This window comes from Zeugodacus cucurbitae, chromosome 4, assembly GCF_028554725.1.
Source record: "Zeugodacus cucurbitae isolate PBARC_wt_2022May chromosome 4, idZeuCucr1.2, whole genome shotgun sequence".
Classification (NCBI taxonomy): domain Eukaryota; kingdom Metazoa; phylum Arthropoda; class Insecta; order Diptera; family Tephritidae; genus Zeugodacus; species Zeugodacus cucurbitae.
Window position 1 is genome coordinate 9,075,759 of NC_071669.1, and position 23,461 is coordinate 9,099,219.

At 39.0% G+C, this 23,461-nt stretch overlaps 1 protein-coding gene and 1 long non-coding RNA gene across 3 annotated transcripts; one reads left to right on the forward strand and one right to left on the reverse strand.

Annotated features, from left to right (window-relative positions):
- Positions 1-599: 599 nt before the first annotated feature.
- LOC105208968 (microtubule-associated serine/threonine-protein kinase 1) lies at positions 600-20,307 on the forward strand. Of its 2 annotated transcripts, none has more exons than XM_011179076.3 (11): positions 600-1,201; positions 10,711-12,025; positions 12,099-12,712; positions 12,795-13,558; positions 13,633-14,905; positions 15,335-15,731; positions 15,795-16,225; positions 16,300-17,598; positions 17,662-18,034; positions 18,094-19,209; positions 19,285-20,307. In XM_011179076.3, exons 2-11 carry the CDS (start codon positions 11,122-11,124, stop codon positions 19,458-19,460), a joined length of 7,347 nt encoding a protein of 2,448 aa, XP_011177378.2. In that variant the 5' UTR covers positions 600-1,201; positions 10,711-11,121; the 3' UTR covers positions 19,461-20,307. The 2 variants fall into 2 exon arrangements, with proteins under 2 accessions (XP_011177378.2, XP_011177384.2); XM_011179082.3 differs by lacking the exon at positions 600-1,201 and adding an exon at positions 7,445-7,604.
- On the reverse strand, positions 794-6,178 carry LOC128921628 (uncharacterized). Its single transcript, XR_008471057.1, has 2 exons — positions 3,146-6,178; positions 794-2,939 (listed from the first exon to the last, which is right to left on the reverse strand). It is a non-coding gene; the product is annotated as an uncharacterized LOC128921628 (long non-coding RNA).
- Positions 20,308-23,461: the final 3,154 nt, after the last annotated feature.

Below are 23,461 nucleotides of genomic sequence, written 5' to 3' on the forward strand. Positions count from 1 at the left end.
TAGTTTAAAATAACTTTCAAAAGCAAGAGACTTGTTTGAATGTGGATGCAAAATAAAAAAAAAATATTTTCCGACCTAAAGAAAGATATTACATACATACATATTAAAACTAACATCAAATTATTAAAATAAATAATACAATTTGCAAAATAATATTGAAAATGGAAGCATTAACTCATTAGAAATTGTAAAAATGAAATTTAAAAATAAAGTTCTTTAATATGTAAAAGCTAATTACATAACTCGTTTTAACGTATGTAGCGACTAATATCAAATTAAACAAACAGAATATTTATAATTTCAGCATGCAACAAAATTTCTGAAATATTTAAAATCGATAATATTACTAATTTGTTTATTTTTGTTTGGTCTTCATAACAACTATACGCATACATACATACATACATATAAATTGTGAGTTTATGTGTGCATAATAGGAAAATTTCGGTACTTATTTGTGCAACACTATTGGAATGAATTTGACAATGCAAATAAAATTTCGATACGACAACGCTAATATTTGACATTTTATTTTGGTTCATTCTTCGTAGTATTCCGTCTTGTTAACTTTTTTCACACTGTATAACGAATCGTTCGCGAACTCTGCAAGAAGTCTTTCCAACGGTGAATAAAGTGAAAAATTTTCGCATGGAATTTTTTACCAAATATTTTTTGTTAAATTCACGAAGAAATGTGCAAAAAGTGAGCAATGCAGGTGCACTACTGTTTTTGTTTACAAAAAGTGCAAATTTGCAAAGTGAAGGTGTGGAAAAGGCGAAGTGAAAAAGTAGTAGCAAAAGAAATTTTTCTACATCAGCAGCAGCAGTGACCAGTCGAACAACAATAGCAACATCAACCACTAACAACATAGCTGTTGAGCAACAACAACAACAACAACAACAACAGAAACAATAGAAACTCCAACGACATACCTAGACAAGACCTACACCAAACGGTGGAAAAAATGAAGTAATTGGCATTTATAGCTGTAAGGTAAAATTCAGGAAGCTATTCAAATTAACTGGAGGAACTTAGCATATTTCCTCTGTGGAGGAAAGCTTTTAACATCCGTATATACTAAAGCCAATAAATTCAGGAAAATTCAACAAACGTGTGCTAGGTGTGCGTTGTGTGAAAAAAACATATTTCTGTGGTATTAACTATAAAAGCAACGTATGCACTGAACATCTGATTGAAAATCGTAAGTATTATTCATAAAGTACATAAACATTTCATTATACATATGTATTTAAGTATTTGAAGCAATAGTGGGTAGTAGGAGGGTGTAGGCACCCTGTGCTCGGCTGCCGAAAGCGTCGATGACGGTCGGTACGTGGCCACGGCCTTCATTGATCTCCTTGCATGGGGGCGTCCTTGGATCTAATAGTCATACATATGCATATGAATGGCAAGGAATTATAAATTCTATTTTTTTCACACATTTTGGTGGTGATTGCTCACAAAAAGTGTGCATTTTACAGCTTCCGAATTTCTTTTGGAATTCATCTATAAGTTATTAGATTTTTTTGGTTAATGTGTAGAAAAATGTGAAGCAAATATCTGCGCTTGTATATAAATAAGCTGTAAGAAGTGTGCACATTGCAGCGATTTCGTGTAGTTTTATACACATTTGTGTATATTATGAAATTTTGTAATTGGTGTGCACGCGCCCATTATAGCGAAATATAATAGGTAGAAATGTAAGTAGCTGAAAGCAGCACAAGATAAATAAATAAGCAACAAAATAAGATCATAAAGCGGTTATGCTGAGGAAAGACCATGAACAAATTAGATATGTATGTATGTCTGGTCAAAATTTGAGGCAATTCCGCAAAGAAACCACTTAGAATAGCGTATAAAAGTCGAAAAAAGAGATATGACAAATTAGCCAACGGCTATTATCCATTTTATTTTATATACACGAAAATTATAGCGTGAATGACGATGCCGGGGACATACAAACATACGCACAGTAATAGCTAGTATAATATAATAGGTACTATGTACATGTATATTGCTGCAATGTGATTTGAACTTGTCTAAATGTAGTTGAATTGCTAGGTATTATCAAAGCACATGTACTTTTGTATATACATATGTAGGGATGTAATATGTACATATATTATAAATGTTTATGTACGTATTTGGTCATTAAGTTTGCACTATAAATGGTTTGCCTAACTAATCAGAAGAAACAAAAAATAGTTCAACTGCATCTTCCAAAGCAAATTTCAGGAATTTTTGAACTTAAAGTAGTTGTTGCATGATTCTTAAGTATTTTTCAAGATGCATTAATTTGAATTTTTAATTTTTTATCAAAATTATTATTTTTTTATTTAATAATAATTAATACTTGTATTTGATTTCACGCATTTCATTATAAAAGTTTTACCAATATGAACTCGAATGTACTGTCTGCTGCATACGTATGCATATTTATATATTTATAGATTTAGATTTAGCCTGTCTAAACGACATTCTTGTGTATCACTTTTTTCGCATATGTCTTCTCACTATTTTTTGCTATGGTTTAGCATTCTTATTTAACCACTAAATAATTCGGTCAAATGCCCTCCATCACGAAATGCAATCACATCAACACTCAAATTCACTACGACGCCACATTGTTTAACCATCTCCCCGGTTGACAAATCAGCAGCACCCCGTTTTATTTAGCATATGTCGTGTACGTCCCACGAATGCCGCCTCCTTTGGTCTTGTTTATAAGCGAGGTGTAACGAGACAGTTTTAAGTCAATAAACCGCAATGACTTGGGCACTATTTAATCTGTCACATCTACTACTTGTACGTACCTATGTTTGTATGTATGTATTTGCATACATAGGTGCCAACAATGTGTTATTCAGTCGCATATGTGCATGTGTATGCCTACTTTGTGTGCTCATCGGTTTGTTGTATTTACATTTCAGTGAACCGCTCTGATAAATAAAACAAACAATAGTGAATTTAATTATCATGTGAGTACCTCTATTTTGCAATGCTAAATTGTGAAAAAAAAGAAAAGAGCGCACGAAATCAAAATACTCATACGCGTACACAACTGTGCTTCATTGACTCGCCACGGCGGCTGAGATAAGTGTATTTGTTTATTGTGGAAGCAAATCGTATAGACATACATACTTACATACATATGTATAACACAATACGTTAGTTCAATGATATGTATGTTTTGTGCGGGCACACGCGTATTAGTGTCCACAAAGCTGCAAAGTATTCCACTGCCTAGAGCGTCGAGTAGGATGTCAAATACAAGATGTGACTTAGAGACTTTGTCATGATATTGTTTTTATTTTTATTTTCTTCTTGTTTTTGTGTGTTTTGGTTTTCCAATCAATGCGGTTACTCACCGTTAAGGTATTGTATAAAAACGGAAACGAAATTGTTTTTGGCACAATGACTTGACGCAGAGGTCAGCACTACTTTGAGAGCATATAAATTTACATATTCACGTATGTATGTATGTATAAAAAGAATTTAAATACCAATGCTCATTAGCATGTATTTTATAATAAAGCCTATCTGCTGAAAATATTCTCATCATTTAATAAATCTCGCGTAGCACGCGTTCTCCATTCACAGCGTGTATGATACTCACGAGTTAACACTTGCTATGTATGAATTATTGAAATTGTATAAAATGAGATAATGTTTTACACTAATTCCTTTGTAGGAGTTCATTACTTAGCACTTAATAGGGAGCTGTGATTTTCGATTGCATGCATGTAAGCATTTAGCAAAGTGTTGTACTCTTTATATATATATATGTATACTGTGTGCGCATTTATTTTTGGTACGCTGATAAGGTGCTGAACCCCAACAGGTAATGAAATTAACTATTAGCTGCGCAGTTGGTGTTATTGCCACATGCTGGTGCTGTATTCTTCCAATTAGAAATTATTTCTTATTTTGTATATAAAGCTAAGTAGTCTGTTGTCTCATTGCTGCCGAACTGGTAATAAAGAAAATAAGTTTTAAAATAAAAAAATAACAATAATTATGAAAATGAAGTAAATCACAATAATATTTTTATAAAAAAGTTAAAAAAGAAAAATTAATCAGACTCTCTCAAATGAAATTTTTTCTTACTTAGTATTATTGTTTGTTGAAAAATTAACCACAAACATATTTTTACGCATTAAAAATGTAATCAGACCTTCCCATATAACATTTTTTATTACTTAGTTGAGGTTATGGCGAATCTGCAGTCATTATTTTTTCAACTTAATAATTTCCTACAGGTTCACAATCACGTATATATTCATTATAATCCAATTTACATGTGTTTTTATTATTCTTTTACGAATGACTGATTGCTGATCGGTATGCTTGTTGACTTCCTATTTAATATTTTTTACTTTTATTTGCTTCTGACACTCCCGTGACCGTTATAAAACTATAAAAAGAGTGTGGCAAAACACATATTTATATTTTATTAAAATAACCATACAGAGTGAAGATGTTTGATAAGCGGTTGAAACTAGTTGTGAGCAACTAATTTGATTGACTGCACTTTCGAAAATATAAAAATATGCTAAAGCGCGAAGTTGACCCATAATTTCCGCGTTCGTGTGTATTCTTTCTTTAATCTTTTGTTTAATTTGTACAAAGTAAGTTTGTAGCGTATTTGTTTAGGCTGAGTCACAAATCATTGCTTCATTCCAAATTTAATCAATTCTTTGTTAACCCATAAGAAGAGTATGTTGCATAAAAAGTCAGCAACATTCATCAGTATTCTGCAATAGCATTTGTAAACTTGAAATGTGTCATAAATTTACATTTATACACAGGTTATTTACATACAGACACTCATACATAAATATATAAATTTGTTTATGGACATGACACTTTGCTACCGTTTGTATTCAATCGCTGCATAAAATTACAATACGATTTTTTTTATCCACAGTGCTGCTGATTGCTTCTTCTTCTCGGAAATGTTATTGAGTGTTGCTCGGAACGAACTGGTTAAGATTGCATGTTTTTTTTTTTGCTAATGTCACGCTGTTCTTACATCACTCGAATTGGTAATTTTCTCAGTTGGGTTTATACAGTTATTTTGTTGTTGTTGGTGTTGTTTTTAGATGCATAAATACTTTCTAAGTTTTATTGAAAACTGTTGTCGAGGTGACATTCCTTGAACAGTTATATGTAAATATCGTTGAAACTCATGAAACATTTAAAAACTGAGGTTAAGGTACGAAGAAAGGTAGTGGAAAAGTCACTACTTAATAATTCGGGCGTTAGATTCTCAAAATGAAAGCCCTTGGCAGGAAAAAAATTGTGTTAATACAGTACTGTAGAACCGGTTGTCATGGAATCCCTGCTTGCAAAGAGTTCCTGCCTGGTATTAACCACATCTTTGCGAACCAATTGAAGTCTACTCAATGGTGGGAGTACGCACAGAACACTGCGGAATAGGTATAAATGCGATGAGGCTGGGAATCCTGGGGAACGCAAACTGTCATAACTGTATGGAGGAAGGTGAGGCGAAAACACCAAGTCATTTCCTGCTGGACTGCCAAGCGGATTTCGAACTTCGATGACAATTAGTCTAGGCTTGTCGGTTCAGGCAGATTTGGGTAACCGTTACAACAACAACTTGCCGGATTATACATTAAATTTGTGTTCGACTCAAAGAGCTTCGGCGATACGTAAGGGTCTTCTTTGCGATCCATACCTAGTAGTCTTCTGGCATACCAACGGACTGGCACCTTTAGCTGTCGAAGTGGGATCTGTCCCACCACCTGCCTTGAAGGTCAGGCTTTTGATCCTCAGATTGATCGGATTTATTCAAGAATACATATTCTTAAGACATCAAATAGAAGATAATCTCCAATTTTTTCTTCATTTAATGTTATAATCCGGATCGGTAGTGAAATCGTAATTTAGATTTGCCCTAATGTCATATAATATTAAGACCAACTCTTCTATTATGGGTGAAAAGCTCGGCCAAACATCTTGTACTGCAAAACTATAACCTCGCGGATGCTGCAGACGAGTATTGACTTTCAACCGCAAAAAACATTGAAATACTAACACTGGATATGATTCATACGAGCCAACTGATACACTGAGTACACTTCCAACCGCAAAGTCTCCTTGTTAATTGCAATTTTAGTGCAATTCTCGCAACTCGCACCTGTACGGAGTCGTTGTCTACTTTTGATTGTTATAACACTTTATACATACATACATATGTAATATACATATATGTAGGGGAGGGGAGTATATTACATATGTATGTACATAATATGGCTTTGTTCAAGCGAAATAATTTCTTTATTCGTTATTGTTGTTGTGTCTTCTACCAACACCCACATGATGACACTTACCTATAGCTATCTGATGTGTATGTTTGTCTGTACGTATGTTGGAGTACTTTCGTTTCCTTTCTCTGTTATTGTTGTGCTGGCACTTAATATGCTACGCCGCTTTGTTTATATCTCATGAATCATATGAAATATTTTTGTAATTTTTTTTCCTTAATAATTTTAAAAATATTATTTCACATTGACTTCATGCCCTCTTTATATATTTGCAATAAAGCTTTCTTTCTTGCTTGAAAATGTGTGTGGGAAATTGCATATACATACATATATTACATACAAGGATATGCATATATACATACATACATTTATTTGAGTGCGTGTGTGTATGTAAATGTCTGTGCGAGTGTATCATATTTTCCTGCCCGCCAATTACGATATCTGACTTGGTAAAACCATTAAAATTTCTTGTTATTATTGGAAAATATTTGGCACGCTAAACCTGAACAAAGTATTGTATATGCATATACATACATATATTTATGTGTGTTTGTATGTATGTTTCTTTGTATGATTGTGTGTGGGTGTTTGCATGCAGTCGTCATTCACTGGCCGTCTGGCCTGTTGTGGCAAATCAATTTTCTTGCTAAGAATTTCCGAGCAGTCTGTTTGTTTGTATGTAGGTGTTTCAGTGTGTTGTTATTGTAGTATGCGTGTGGGAAATTAAGCCAACTGTCGCGTTGAAGTGTAATCAGTTTTGTCCCTACGCTTTTTGCATATACAAAGACACATGCATAGAGACACACGTACGAACATAAATACTTGGGTTGAGCGCTTGCTTATATTATTGCTTTATTGGCCAGCACATTTCCGCGCGCCTCTGCACGCGCATGCCTACAAACCTACATATTGACGTTGTTGTTTTTTTTTTTTTTTTGGGCTGTGTTGTTTCATTCAATTGCCACCATATATATATAAATAATACTATGTACATTTGTATATTTACAGATTCATATACATACATACATACATACAGATATACTCGTTAGTATGCATGTATTTGCCAAACAAATAAATTAGAAGGAAGCAATGGAAAGTCACTTAGTTCGTTCGGTCAGCGCGCATCTTTAGCATGAGTGTATGTCTTATTTTCTACTTCGCGAGTGTTGTGTTTAAAAAAAAATCTCTCAAATATTTATGCAATTTCGCGTATTCACGTAGATATTTGTGGCTTGATTGATTCATATGCATACATTTATAATCTATTTGACTTGACTGGAGTGCGTTTGTTTATACATTTCATTTGCCGAAGAAAAAGTATGTCTTTAAGTGCATTCTAAATTATCAAATATAATATTAATTAACAGCTTTATATGCTTTTATTGTATTCCAAAAATCGCGTGTTTATTGTATTTTATTATGTCTTGCTACAAATAATTTGCTTAATTTTTAGCTGACAAATCTCTATTAAAATCTCAATGCTATAAAAATAATTAAGTGCGAATTTGAAAATCGGAAAGTGTGCGGTATTCATAATATACAACTGTTTGTATGTACAGATGTCAGTACAGTGGTTTCAAGTACGCAAATTAGTAGTGAAAAAGGTGTTAAATACTAAATAAATAAAAAAAAAACTATTTGTGACGCTTATTTACCAAAATCATTAAATTGTGGTGTTCGTTCGTCGCATTTATTGAAGCGGAAAAAAACTTATTTCAAAATAAATTCAAATCAAAAATAGCATTAGGTTCCATTCATTATACTAGCTTGAGGCAAATCCTAAGCAAAGGCTCACGGAGCAAAAAATCTATCTATAAAAAAATCGAAGTGATCTATGAACTGTTGAACCGGTATATATAAAGTGTATTAAATAATAGGTAATTGAACATTGAAAAGCGAGCACTGCTGTGAATCCATCAAATCAAATTTATTTAATGTAATTTTCAAAATAATTTTTTGGAATACAGTCGTGTTGACAGCAACATCCTAGTTCATTCCCGACAATCATCGAAGCGATAAACTTTGTTCTTTGAAATCATTCCGAAGTAATCAGTTATAATCTTAACAACCTCTCCGGAATGTCCAAAGAGCCCTTGAAAACGATAAGCGAATAGATAACAAGCAGTTTGGCGTCAATTGGAAACCCCAAGTTAAGCCAAGTCCTTCTCCATGCAGTTTTGTCCAACGGAGTGGAGGGTTTCCTCTTCCTCGGCTTCCACCAACGGTTACTGTATCGAATACTTTCATCTAGCCAGCGCAGCCGCTGAACTATGTCAATGTCGTCGTATAAATCGTACAGCTCATCGTTCCATCGTCTGCGGTATTCGCCGTTGCCAATGTTCAGAGGACCATAAATCTTACGCAAAACCTTTCTCTCGAAAACTCCTAGTGTCGTCTCATCGGATATTGACATCGTACATGCTTCTGCACCATGAAGAAGAACGTGGATGATAAGGGTCTTGTAGAGTTTGATTTTTTGTTCGGTGAGAGTGGACTTTACTTTTCAATTGCCTACTCAGTCCTAAGTATCATTTGTTGGCAAAAGTGATTCTGCGTTGGAATTCCAGGATGACATTCTTATTGCTGTTAACCACCTGACCCATAGGCTTCGCTTCCGTATGCAGTCTGGAAAAAGCAGAACTAACGGCGCGGGTGTTGTTTCCAATGATATTGATATTATCGGCGTACGCCAGCAGCTGTACACTCTTATAGAATATTGTACATTCTCTCTTTAGCTCTGCGGCTCGTATTATTTTCTCCAGCATCAGTTTCAAGAAGTCACACAAAAGTGAATCACCCTGTCTGAAACCTCGTTTGGTATCAAACGGCTCGGAAAGGTCTTACCAAAGTTTTAGATAATCCTATGTCTGGATTAATTCCGCTAATGAAGAACCGGTTGACATGGACCCCCTGTTTGAAAAGAGTTCCCGCATGATATTCACTACATATTTGAAGGCTAACTCAAGCCTACTCGTTTAAAACTCCATTCACTATGGTCCGACTCGTTTTCTAATAATATTGGTTTTCGATAATTAGCCCAAAGATTTTTTTCAATATCCACAAAAAAAGCCATATATAAGTAATATAATTGTTGTAGTAATTCTATCAAAATAGATCGATTTCATTGAAATAAATAGTTAACAATATTTAATTATAAACCTCAAAACGGGGTCCAGAGGTCAATATTTACTTACAATGATTCGGATTCCTACGAGTTCTTATGAGTTAGTATGCAGGATTGAACCTAGACTTTCATCTCACAAACTCCTTGTTGTCCAGGCCTGGCTCTCTCAGTTTATATGCTCTTCCAGAATCAAGGGAAAATACTTGGTGCTATACTACACCGGCACAGATACAAATATAGTACATACAATTGAACTTTCCTAACTCAAATCACCATAAACAACAAAAAAACTTCGAGTTAGAGAGAATTTTAGTTACGGAAGGTAATTTATATGAAATTTTACTTGTATTGTCAATTCAAGAGTTCGAATTATGAAGAACTTTGAGTTAAAGAAGTTCGAGTTATAGAAATTCAACTGTATATGGTAAATTCTGAGTTGAAAACAAAACGACACAACCATCTAAATGTATAAATATTAAAATTCATAAAAATCCTATATTTAGTTTCTCTCCATTCCTTTGTATAATCCAGTCAAAAGCGCCGAAATGCGTCACTCTGTGTAAAGCTTTGCAAATTTTCTTATCTCGACATAGAAAAGACCACTTTGACTTTGTCTTAATAATCATTAATTTATCAAGTGTCCTGTCCTATTTGACATTTGATTTAAAATGTTTAACATTTTGGGCACATAAACACACGCCAACATATAATCAGCTGGCCAGGGCTGCAATTGTTTGCATAGCGTTTTTATCAATCTAAATATAAAACACTTCTAATGTCTAATAACATCTGCTAAATAAGATTAATTAATTATATTTTGTTTAAGTATACTTACACGTACATATATATATTTATTGTATTTGTATTTGTATTTATATTCCAGTACCAGTACGTCATAAAATTACTTACTCACATGTGACTTAATTATTATAATTTATTGAGTCTGTAAAAGTGGTATTTTAAGCGAAAAGCAAGTTATTTAAAGCGAAAAATTATGCGACAACACTCCGTTATAATTATAACGTAACGTTTAACGTAGTTAACAATATTGACACGATTTTCAGTTATTTTATAAGTACCAACAATAGTATAATTGAGGCATAGAATTTGTAGTTGACAGTATCAGCTGTTTTGCTGACGTCACAATTTATATTCGAGCATTTTTTGAGTGGCCTTTTGAGTACATACTAGGGAACTATGATAGTTAATTTTAAGTGTATTCATTTTACCACTCTAATTTTTACTAAACCACATTTGCTTTCATATATTTTAACTTCAATATTTTTCAAAATTTTTCAGGTTCCCTAAAATGATGTTTGCAATACCGTGCCGAAGATAAAGAAAAAAATGTTATCACTTAAACAGAGCATTTCTGCGATATTTCACCATAAGGCGGAAATATTTGACGATTCAAAGCGAAGGAATATAAGAAAGTAGAAATTAAATTAAATATAAAAAACAACAACAACAACAAATCCTATAGTATAGAATATTAGTAATACCTCGTATACGTATAATATTTCTAAACGATCATCACACTCATAATTACAAACACACACAACCCCCCACATAGAAGCAATGCCGTGCTATAATACAATTAAAACGATTTAACTAAGGGAAAAGGACAGCCAGCCAGCCAGCCACACGCGCTGACAACGGACAGTTAGCATTACAATAGCAACGAGCGTAAATTACAAAACGGCCGTGAAAATGAGTCGTGAAGAGCCAAAAACGCGTACAACAACAACAAACACAAGTCAACCCACCATCAACACCACTAACATCCCCACCACCACCACCACCGCACACACATCGGCAATCGCAACAACAACCGCATCAACAATCAGTTATACCACCTGCAGCAGTGCAACAACAATAAATTCGGACGCCAACACTACAGCATTCCTAACGGCTAGTAGCTGTGATGGCATTGGTGGCAAAATCTCCACCTCAACACCACACAAACGCTGTGATGGCGGCGCCAACAACTTGAGCGCTGGCAGCGCTGATGGATGCAGCGTTGAAGCTGCTGGTGCTGCGCATGCCACATCGCTACGTGATATGTTGAGCGCTGCATTTCTGCCAGACGATAGTATTGCTACCACGATTAGTCCACCGGGTAGTCGTAATTTGAGCGTCGTCTCCGCACCGGGTAGCTTCAATAAGACGTCCTCAACGGGTAGTCCCGTTGCAAAACGTCACCTGAGCGCTGCTTCGATGGCGCGCATGCGTCCACAGTCGAGTTATTCGGCGCGCGCATTGGTATTCGATGACTCGGATCAAGAGTTGGGCGCCAGTGGTGGCAGCGCCAGCGGTAGCGCAGGCGGTAGTCCACGTGTCAGCAGTAAGCAGCAGGAATTGAGTGTAGGCGCTACCAAGTCATCGACGGGGTTGGATATGTTGAGCACTTCGTCGAAGGTGTCTGGCGGTGAGCATAACATAAGCACAACATCGTTGACGACATCGCATTCACTGCTGCGCAATACGAATTTGACCAAGTCGTCTTCGGGCGGGCTATCGGGCAGCTCAGTGTCGTTACCGGGACGCAGCTATAATGCGTTGTTGCGTAAGATCTCCTATCAGCATGGTTACTCCATGCGCTCGTCGAGCAATGGTGAGTACTGCTGGAGCTCTTGGTGTTCATTTTTTGGTTACATTGCTTTTATTATGCTTTAATTCCTCCTCAGATACATCGAATTTGGTGCGCATGCGTAACTCTTCGTTGGGTAAGTCAGCACCCTGCCTTACTGGCAGTTATCTGCGCGGTAACGGTGGCGCTGATTCTTCACACTGCTTCACGCCTGGTCCGCATGCGCTCTCGCAATCACATTCGTCGACGACTTGCAATGTGCAAGCGCATGCGACAATGCATCATTGTCACTCTTCACCGAGCGCTGTAAGCGCCGCCGGCGCAGCGGGTGGCTCGAATGCGCCCACCAACACAACGAGCGGTTTGAACATCTCGCGTTCCAACAGCGGTGTGGGCTTAGGTATTGGTAAACACCATTTACATGGCGTTGTGATGCGCGGTAGCAGTGTTGGCGGCACCTCCAGCGGTGTGGCACATCATCGTCTGAGTTTAGTTACAGCCGGTATAAATGCATGCGCGAATGCTTCGCCGCGTTCACATTCGCCCTATTCTGCGAGTCCGGTCGACAGTCCGCGCATCAATTCGCCAATGCAATTCCCATTTGCGCCCATAAAACGCATTGCTTCATGTCGCGGCGATGGCAGACGTTGGTCCGTGGCATCGTTGCCTTCTTCGGGTTATGGCACTACGCCTGGTAGTTCAAATTTGTCGGTGAGTAAATGAAAAAAAACTTTATTTTGATACAAATATACAAATTTAAAGTGTTTATTATAAAAAAATATATTTCCTGCAGTCACAGTGCTCCAGCCAGGAAGCGCTCCATCAGCTACAAAACATTCCACCCGGCGGCGAGGATGCTGCACCGGACGTCAATGCCATTACATGTTGTGTAGAGCATTTACAAGCAGCCATAGCTGCGGCGCCGCGCATGCATTGTCAGAAACATTGCGCGCTTTTAACAGGCGCTTACACACCATCCACACCCACACCTGCAACTACGGCAATAGCTACAACGAGCAAAACAATGTCCGTCCCACACACAACAACGAACAGCACGTACATCAGCAATAGCAGCACAAACTTTCTGGAGTCGAACAAAAATGTCGCTGCCAATGCGCAGCCGCCACAGCAGCCGCAAGCCGCGCGCCCCCATTGTCCCAACTGTTGTGTGGATAGTAATGTTTTATGTGCTGGCGGCAAGGTATGCGCGGCAACTGCAGCGCCCGGCACACCAGCGAATGCCGCCAAAATGCCTGCAGGCGCACCACCGCAAGCTGGCACCCCCAACGCTAACACCCATAGCAGCGGTAGTGGCAATAATAATTGCCCGCCTGGTTTTGCTGGGCGCATGTCGCCTTTTCACCGTCCACGCTCGCGTTCGCTCTCAAGTCCATCGCGTTCACCGATCGTGGACAACGAGATCGCCATGATGAATACGTTGTATAAGGAACGCTTTCCGAAGGCCACGCAACAGATGGAGGAGCGGCTAAAGCATTTCATAAATGAGAATAAGAGCGTGGCGTGCAATAGTTTCCGCGACTCGCAGCCAATTGTGCGGTGAGTAGAATTGAATGTGGCATATATTTATTAATGATACATGAATAATAAACCTTATATATTATCCTTTATAGCTTCGTCCATCATCAAGTGCTTGAAATGGCGCGCGATTGCTTGCACAAGTCCGAAGCGAAACTAATAACTTCGCGTTATTTCTACGAAATGAGTGAGAATCTCGAACGTTTACTGTTAGAAACGAAAGATAAATCACCCGAAGCGGCTGCTGAGCTAACCGGCGTGATTAAAAAGTTACTTTTAATCATATCGCGCCCAGCACGTTTACTCGAATGTTTGGAATTCGATCCGGAGGAGTTTTATCAACTATTAGAGGCTGCTGAGGGTCAAGCCAAAGCAATACAAGGCATCAAAGCCGACATACCACAGTACATCATACATAAGTTAGGTTTAAATCGCGATCCGATTGCTGAAATGCAACAGGAAATGAAGGACACACAGGCCGTCTGTGAGGGTAATCTCTCAGCCGCCGATATTACCGCCGTAGCGGATACATCGCAAGAACAACGAACTCCCTTGCTCCTAAATTCACCACTCACCTGTGTGACAGCCAACTTCAATTCATCGAATACACTACTCACGGGCGATGCACAAGCAGTAAATAGCGGTTCATGCACACCACATCCACCGCTGCCGCTGCAACCACCACAAACACCGGTAGCCGGTGGTCCCGACATGCCGATGCCTTCATTTGCATCGGCAATCTGTACGGCGGTTGTGAGTGCCACGTCCACTGCCACAACGACCACGGCACAGCAGCAGCAGCAGCAGGCGCAGCAACAAACCGCACAGCCGATACCGAATGAACACGATTTCGATATCGTTAAATTGATCTCAAATGGCGCCTACGGTGCGGTGTACCTGGTTAAGCATAAGACTACGCGCCAACGTTTTGCCATGAAAAAAATCAACAAAAATAATCTCATTTTGCGTAATCAGGTGGAGCAGGTGTTTGCCGAACGTGATATTCTGTCGTTTGCCGACAATCCCTTCGTGGTTAGCATGTACTGTTCCTTCGAGACGAAAAAGCATTTATGCTTGGTAATGGAGTATGTGGAGGGTGGTGATTGTGCGACACTATTGAAGAATATCGGTCCATTGCCGCCGGATATGGCGCGTTTTTATTTTGCGGAAACAGTATTAGCGGTGGAATATTTGCACAGTTATGGCATTGTACATCGCGATCTCAAGCCTGATAATCTACTCATCACGGCTTTGGGACATATAAAACTCACCGATTTTGGTTTATCGAAAATGGGTTTAATGTCGTTGGCCACAAATCTCTATGAAGGCTATATTGATTCGGAGACCAGACAGTTCTCGGATAAGCAGGTGAGTTTGGTATTTAGAGTTGTTGTTGTCGTTGTAACTGTAGAAAACAAAAACATTATAATAAATGCTGCCGAGTCCTTCGCCGGATGAAAATTAGGGTCCGTACAGGTTGGGTGGACCTGACTGTTGGTCCCCGCATGACACTAACCACCTCTCTGCATGCCCCCTTAACCCTACTCACCTAACAACCCTTTCCCTTTGGTCCGACCCCATCGAAACAACTCATTTCCTGAGCCTCCCGTTAGATGACTTCGATGACAATTAGTCCAGGCTTATCGGTTCAGCAGGTTTGGGTAACCGTTACAACAACAACACCAACAACCCGTCTGTCGGGGGAACGGACTCCAAATTGATCGAATTCAATTTATTTCTCAACATTCCCCGTGCTGTCCTTCCTATCTTACGAATACTTTTCTTAATTTATTTCAGGTTTACGGTACGCCCGAGTACATAGCGCCAGAAGTGATATTACGACAAGGGTATGGCAAACCGGTCGATTGGTGGTCCATGGGTATTATATTATATGAATTTCTGATTGGTTGTGTGCCATTTTTCGGCGAGACAGCGGAAGAGCTATTTGCGCACACGGTCAACGATGATATTGAGTGGCCGGATAGTGAGGATTGGGATGTGCAGCCGGAGGCAAAGGATCTGATAACACAATTGTTGCAGCAAAATCCGCGCGAACGTTTGGGCACACAAGGTGGTGCTTTAGAGGTTAAGGAACATATATATTTCATAGGTTTAGATTGGAATTCGCTGTTGCGACAAAAGGCGGAATTTGTGCCACAATTGTCCACCGATGACGATACGAGTTACTTTGATAGTGAGTTGACCTCATATACATACATATTTAAAATTAATATTTTATGCCTTGATTTACTCGCAGCACGTATGGATCGTTACAATCACGATTTGGCTGGTGAGGATACTGACGACACCGACGACACACCAGTTTTTGGCTCATTCTCCTCCCTAACGCCGCAATATCGCAAACAACACTACTCCTGGTCACGCGTGCCCTCCAATAGTTCCAGCACAACCATAACACCGACAAGCACCAGTGTAGCCTCAGTTTCAGCGTCTGCATCGAGCGCCACTACCGACAACAACTCGTCGAAAAAAGTCGAATTCAAGACAGATGCGCTAGCTACCGCTGTAAGCACAAGTGCCAATGCGACTGTCTGCGATAGCAGCACTACCGTGGACTCGTCTATGGCTTTGGTGAAATGTAAAAATAACTCGGCGCTCTCGCCAAGCATGAGCAGTGATTTTATAGCGAATAAGCTGCTGACAACGCCACAGCTGCGCAAATTGGATGTGAGTATTCCGTTAAAACCCGAAAATTAGGTGGTATTATTGATTTGATATATTTCTTTCTTCACCATCCACAGCTTACATCCGGTTGCCTCAAAGTGCCATCCACACCCGATGCTGAATATCTGCCCGAACTATTGCACAACATCACCATTGGCAACGACAACGAACTACGTCTGCTCAATCAATTCCTGCGCCAATCCTCCATTTCCAGCCCATCGGCTTCACCGGCCAGCAGCGCCGGCAGCGGCACCGCTTATTTGCAACAGCGCGAACGTCAAACGCAACGCCACAGCATGCCGGCAACGACAACGGCCATAATTACCACACCAGCTACACCGCCGGCGACGATTGTGAGCGCCGCTGCTGCCCAAGCAGCTGCAATGGCCGCTGAAACGCATGCCACATCCGGCGCTTTGGTTAAAGCAACACCTCACCCGCATGCATCATTAATACCCGCTGTTGCGGCGGCGGCGGCTACGTCGCGCAGCACACCCGAATCCTCAACCGCCACGGATAGTGACGATTTCTCACCGCAAATTCATCGCAAACGCAAAGGTGTGTGCGCACGCGACATACTACCGCGTTTCTCTATATCCATCGAGGATGAGACGGTGAGTGGCGGCTCATCGTCGGCGGAGAACACGCGCGAGCAATCGCCGCTTGCGCTGCAGCATCATCACAAATCGATGGACGGTCACTTGGGCAAACATCGTTCGCGTTCGATTGTCAAATCCGCATCGGCGTTGGGGTTGTCGTTGATGTCCAGCGCGGTGGACAATCAGCAGTTGGCACAGCAATTATGTGGCATTGCAGCTGGCATACAATCGCCTGGCAGCGGTGCAGGTGCCGGTGGTAATGGTGGTTCGAGCACTGCAAGTTCACGTGACACTTCACCATGTCGCGATCTCTCACCACTGGTGACCAACTTGAAGCCGCCTATAATTATAAGACGTGGTCCACGTGGCTTTGGTTTCACCGTGCACACGATACGTGTCTATTATGGCGACACTGATTTCTATACGATGCATCATCTGGTGATGGCCGTTGAGGAGGGTAGTCCTGCCTTTGAGGCTGGTCTACGTCCCGCCGATTTGATTACACACGTCAATGGCGAACTGGTGCAGGGGCTCTATCACACACAAGTTTTGCAGTTGTTGTTGAGTGGTGGCGAGCATGTAACCTTGCGTGCCACGCCTTTGGAGCATACGAGCATACAGAGTGGTGGACGCAAACGTGATTTAATGCAAAGTAAGCTGGCCAAGAAGGGTGTGAATAGGCAGAAGAAACAGACGAAGAAGGAACACGACAAGAAGCGCAAAACTTCACTATTCCGACGGATCAGCAATAAACGTGCGTCGGCCGAGATACAACAGGTGAGTCAGTTCGAGAATTGATAGCAGTACTCTATAAATAAATTTTCTCTTTTCCTCACCCAGATCGCTGCGGGTATTGTCGGTTCTCCCACCAATCCTGCAGTCGCATCTGTCGTTAGCGCTGCTTGTGGCGCCAGCGTTGGCGGCAACGTAAACACACGCAACTTATCACCGATGGACTCATCGTATCACAGCAGCAGTTGCTGTCAATCCGCTGGTAATTCATCGCAATCCACATCGCCATCCTCATCGGCACCAAATACACCAACTTGCGGTGGCAATGGTGCACAAACGCAGCCAACATTCGGCAGTACATCAGCGAAGTCTGCAGGCTTGGTGATTGCAACTAGTGGCACGGGTGTGTTAATGCCTGTGCATGGCGCAAGCGGTACGGGCGCTACAGTGCCCAGTGGTGCTATTGGTGGCAATATACCAGGTGAGTTAACTTATAAAAGAAGATATGAACAATATTCTAATTCAAATACTTCATTGCAGTATCACCCACATCGGTGCCACAACTCTATCAGCGCCCATCGACATTGCATGGCCTCAAGCACAAATTGCATACGGGTGGTTGTGGTGGCAATAACACTGTGGGCGTGTGTCCAAATGCCGGTAGTGGTGCCGGTGTTGTCAAGTCGCTACACACCAGCGCTGCCGGCGCTTTACCACCAAATCGCCGCAAATCTGTTGGTCACATACCACTTTCGCCATTGGCACGCACCCCCTCACCCTCACCGCTACCGGCTTCACCCACACGTTCACCATCACCACTCGCATTCCCGATAGTGGGACATCAACCGGGCGCTTCGAACACCACGCAGTCGTACAGTCCAGGCAGCTCGCTGCCCACAGTGCAAACCATGGCGAGCGGTTCGAAGAAAAGCGGCTTTGTGCGCACCAAAAGTGGTGAGCCCAGCTCACCGTTGCTGCGTCGTGCGCTCTCACCCGATCGTCTACATCCACGTAGCGCTGAGGCGAAGTGTACACTAATTTCACCACTCTGCTGCTCGCCACCAATCAAGCAGTCACAGCAGCGTGTCATCGGCGGCGTCTGGCGTCCGAGCACTGGCACTGGCACTAGTGTAGGTGGCGGCGGTGGTGCTAGCACATCGTCCACGGCAATTACCACACTGCCACCAATAAATACAATGCAAACAAGTTTTACATGCATCGGTGGCGGTGGTGGCGTTAATATGAATACCAATAATAACGGTAATGGCGGCACAACAGTTGGTAATGCAGATGCCACAAATGAATCTCAAATGGCGTGTGGTAGCGCGTTGAATATGACTGAACAGTCAGCCGTAGCTGTTAGTACACCCACCAATATTGCTTTGCCAGCACCGGGTGAGATGTTGCCACGCATCGCAGAGGAGAAGGATTCACCAACTAGTACACATGAATCGGAAGAAGAGGCTACACCCGCAATGGCAGCTACAACTAATCTAACAAGTACAACAACTTTGGGTGCAATCGGTGTGAATGTGATGCAAACGATTGATGAGCATGGTGACGAAACGTGTGGCGCTGGCAACAACAGTGAGGCAGTGGTGAGCGCTGTTGCAGCAGCTAAGAAGGAACGCGAACGCGATAATCGGCGGAAAAGTGGTAATTAAATATTGCGCATTGTACAATAATATTGTACAATATTTAAAATACTAATTTTTGTTTTCCTCACTACAGTTGATGAAAGGCCTGCAGTGTCCTGCACAGCAACGCCTAAAAGTGTGGGCGGCACTAGTAATCGTAGCGGCAGCGCCACGGCTAGCACGCGTAGGGAAAGCTATATTGCGGCCGCAACAAAAACTGCTAATCCAACAACAACAACAGTTACTACTGCTAAGCATAAGAAGCAGTAAAGCAGTTTGTGAGCAAAAGGTGGTGAGAGGTGATGTGAGAGGAAGAAAAAATGGTACATGTCTCACCCGGAAAACAGCGCGAATATTTATTTTAAACTTTCTTTTGTATTTTGTATTGTAATATTATTTTTTTCTAATTTTTTCCGCCTGCTACGGGGGATATAAGATTTGTGGCACGTTAAAAGTTGAATGTTAATTAATTAGTAGTGATTAAGCAGCAGGAGCACACATTTGGGGGAGCATACACATGCACAATAGAGTCAGAGTGAGCAGTGAAGTGTGCAGTTAAAACACTTAAGTGGTGGGAGGGGGAATATAAATGTAAAAAGTGCGTGGGAATTGTACGCAAAGACACATGCTACAATTGGTGTACAGTTAAAACACCATTGTAGTATATCCGTAATTTGTTTGCTTTGTATACGAGTATAAAATTTTCATTTCACATTTTTTAAAATCATTTTTCATTAAATAAAATATTTTTATACTTATTTTATGCAATATGAAAAAAAAAAACACAGCAACGAACTATATTTGCGTGGCGTACACTGGAGTGTGGCTGCATGTATATTAAAATATTATCAATTATTATTTTCATTGTTATGTATATGATTGTGTGTGGGGCACATGTGGGCGGTCAGCGTACGTTCAACGCCCATACAAAGCAATTTGCTATTTTTATTAATTATTATTATTAGTATTTAGTAATAAATTAAATTAAATATAAAAACAACAGCATATTACACATACATTACAAATTATGCGATTATATACATGCATACATTAACACACATATACAAACACATGCAATATACATATATAAAAAAAAAATTAAAAAAAAAAATAGAAACGCTAATATTGTGTGAGCGTGCTACTCGAAAAAAGTTCAATACAAACAACAGTCCAAAAATACGAAAAAAAACAAAATTCGAAAAAAATATGATAAAGTAATATTTTTGCCATAAAAAATAATCCAACAAAACAAAAACGAGTTGCTTAAATAAATATGAAAATAAAAAAATTAAAAAAAAACATGAGAAATATTTTTGGGTCGCTATTAAATGACAAACAAGAAAAAAATACAGTTTAAGGCGTGCTAAAGGCTTGCTTATATTTTTACAAAGCAAAATAAAAGCACTCAGCATACGCAAGAACGTAGAAAACTGCTATTGGTAGTTGTTGTAAAGTACAATGTAGAGTCATATAATGTTTATTTAAGAAATTTGAAAACTATAAGCTGCACTGTGAAAACTTAAATGTATAGAAAGCACGAAATTTTTTGGTTGAAATAGCGTTAGAGAGGGAAAGTGAAAGAAGAATAGAGAGAAAGGAGAAGAGAGAGAGAGGAAGAGAAAGGAGAAGAGAGAGAGAAAGAGAAAGGAGAAGAGAGAGAGAAAAAGAAAGGAGAAGAGAGAGAGAAAGAGAAAGAAGAAGAGAGAGAGAAAGAGAAAGGAGAAGAGAGAGAGAAAGAGAAAGGAGAAGAGAGAGAAAGAGAAAGGAGAAGAGAGAGAAAGAGAAAGGAGAAGACAGAGAAAGATTAAGGAGAAGAGAGAGAAAGAGAAAGGAGAAGATAGAGAAAGCGAAAGGAGTAGAGAAGGGAAGAAGAAGGAAATGAGAGCTGGCAACGACCGCATGCGTACAGTGTTGGTTTGTAGCCGTGTGGTAGGAGTAATGGAAATAGATTACAAATATTAAAATTGGATTTGTAGTTTTTGAAAATTAAATTCGCTTTTGTTGCTGCTTTAGGAAAATTATTAAAACATTCAAGATGAAAAATTAGAAAGATATGCTCGCAGATTTTGGAAATTGCTGCTGCTAGACAGTGCTAAGGCGCTTGCTTTCATATATGATTTCATATATGAATAAAAAATTATTGATTTTCATTCATTAAATGCATAATTAAGCCTCAAAATTGTAGATTAAATATTTTTTTCATATAGATTTTAAAAATTTTCCGCGCTTCAATATTATGTTTTTTTTATTTTTGTTTTTATTTATTTTTTATTTTTTTTATTTATTTTTTATTTTTTATATTTTTTTCGTTTTTTTTTGTTTTTTTTTTTACTTTTTTTATTTTTTTTCGTTTTTTTTTTTGTCAAAAATCAGCTTCAACTGCAGCCAACTATTTTGAAATTGTGCAATAAATTACTAAACTTGCAATTTAACCACCAATAAAGAATAAAAGAACTTAAATACAAAAACAAAAATATATATATCTAAAAAACAAAAGAAAATCAAAGCAATTGATGTAAAAATTATAATGCAAATACACAAAGATACGCCTATATTAAAAATATATATATATACTTATATATACATACATACAAGAAAAATATAAAAAATAGATTTGAAAAAGAATATACCATATAGAGAAGAAAAAATATATGAAGGGGTTGGTTAAGCGCAGTGCGCGAAACAGCAAAGCGACAAGATACTCAAACTGAAAAAAAATGCAAAACACGACTATAACTGATTATATCATTGAAAAAAATGGATCTAATACTTTCTAAAGGATCTACATATATAGTTAGTAATAACTGTAAACAGCTATTGGCAGCTTATAGCATTAATTCGACTCGATATGCACATATGCGCCTAAAGGTAGGCAACAAATTAGACTAAACGCTAGCAAAAGCTACTTAAAAATTGCAGCAAGGCTTTTAATCATTTGCCGCTTCACTTTGAACTTTAAGCATTGTGCATAACTTTAACTTTTCATTATAATAGAAACTAATAAAAGATAAATTTGCTTGAAATTTCGCGATAAATAGCATTTAAAGTAAAAATGTTTGCACACACTGACTTACGAAACGTAATCATTTACAAAGGTACTTGGTTAAGCTGAATATATGAGTGAAGGAAGAGTTGCTTAAATTATTTCACGAGACAAATATTGTATTTACAGAAATGTTGCTAAGAGTTTTGAAGATTTCTTGATTTGGCTACCTAACAAATGTATAGATGATTTCAAATGCGTATGTAGAACTCTTCATTCTACCTTTTCCCTTAATTGAAGAATATTGAAAAAATTGAATCGACTATTTATATATAAAAATGAGTCTGACAAAGATGAGTAAACAACTAGGTTCTTAGTCGAAATCACTTCACAGTTATTCAATTATAACCCATTAGTAACCTAGAACTTATATTAAAGAACTCGGACTGAACTGGTCCTTAGTTCCAGTCCTCTGATCGAGGAAAGTCCTCTTTCCCGTGTGAAGTAGACACAGGCGTTATCATTTTTTGCGAATTTTCTTTCGGGGAAAGTGCGTTTTAAAGAACACAGTTCAGAGGTCCTGCAACAACATGACCTTCAAAAGCTATTGACGCGTTTTAGCGAGGTTTACTCTATGGAATACCTTTAGAATAAGATCTCGAGTGTCGAATTTTTTGCCGATTGTGGCTGAATACTTTCAAATTAGCCCGAAACCCCGCCTTTTCTTGATTCAAATGGCATTTATTGTAACGGATTTTTAGGTTTCGATGCTACTGAAGACTTACTTTACAAGTTTCTGGCATTTCAGAACGATATAGAAGTCAAACAATATTTGGTTTCGAAAATTACTCAAAATAATTATTTCAGCACAGCGCAGTTGTAGATTTGAGAACAAAAAAGATTTCAGACAACTCTGAAAAATTTATTTTCGAAAGTAATGAGAGATATATTTTTCGAAAACTATCGTATAGTGTTGTACAACGACTTTGAAAGTAACGTTGTAGGTGGAAGAAGCCAATCCGAAAAATCACTCAAAACTGAAGACACTTCAGACATTTGATTTTAATAAAATGAAGAGCTAACATATACTACGATGAATAAAGGCACTTGTATATGAGTATTTAATGAAGCTTTAAACTAAAGATTAATTTAAACATTAAGTGGTATGGCAGGCAAACAAAGCAGAAGCATACATATGCATGTATACATATACATAAGTATGTATATTGGATAATAACGAAATGGTACTTGAGCAACACACATCACATCACATATTAACTACTATACT

Coding starts and splice junctions, on each gene's coding strand:
- LOC105208968 (XM_011179076.3), top strand. CDS start 11,122: ATGAGTCGTGAAGAGCCAAAAACGCGTACAACAACAACAAACACAAGT. Junction 12,713..12,794: donor CTGGTAGTTCAAATTTGTCG/GTGAGTAAATGA, acceptor TATTTCCTGCAG/TCACAGTGCTCCAGCCAGGA. Junction 15,732..15,794: donor CGATACGAGTTACTTTGATA/GTGAGTTGACCT, acceptor ATTTACTCGCAG/CACGTATGGATCGTTACAAT.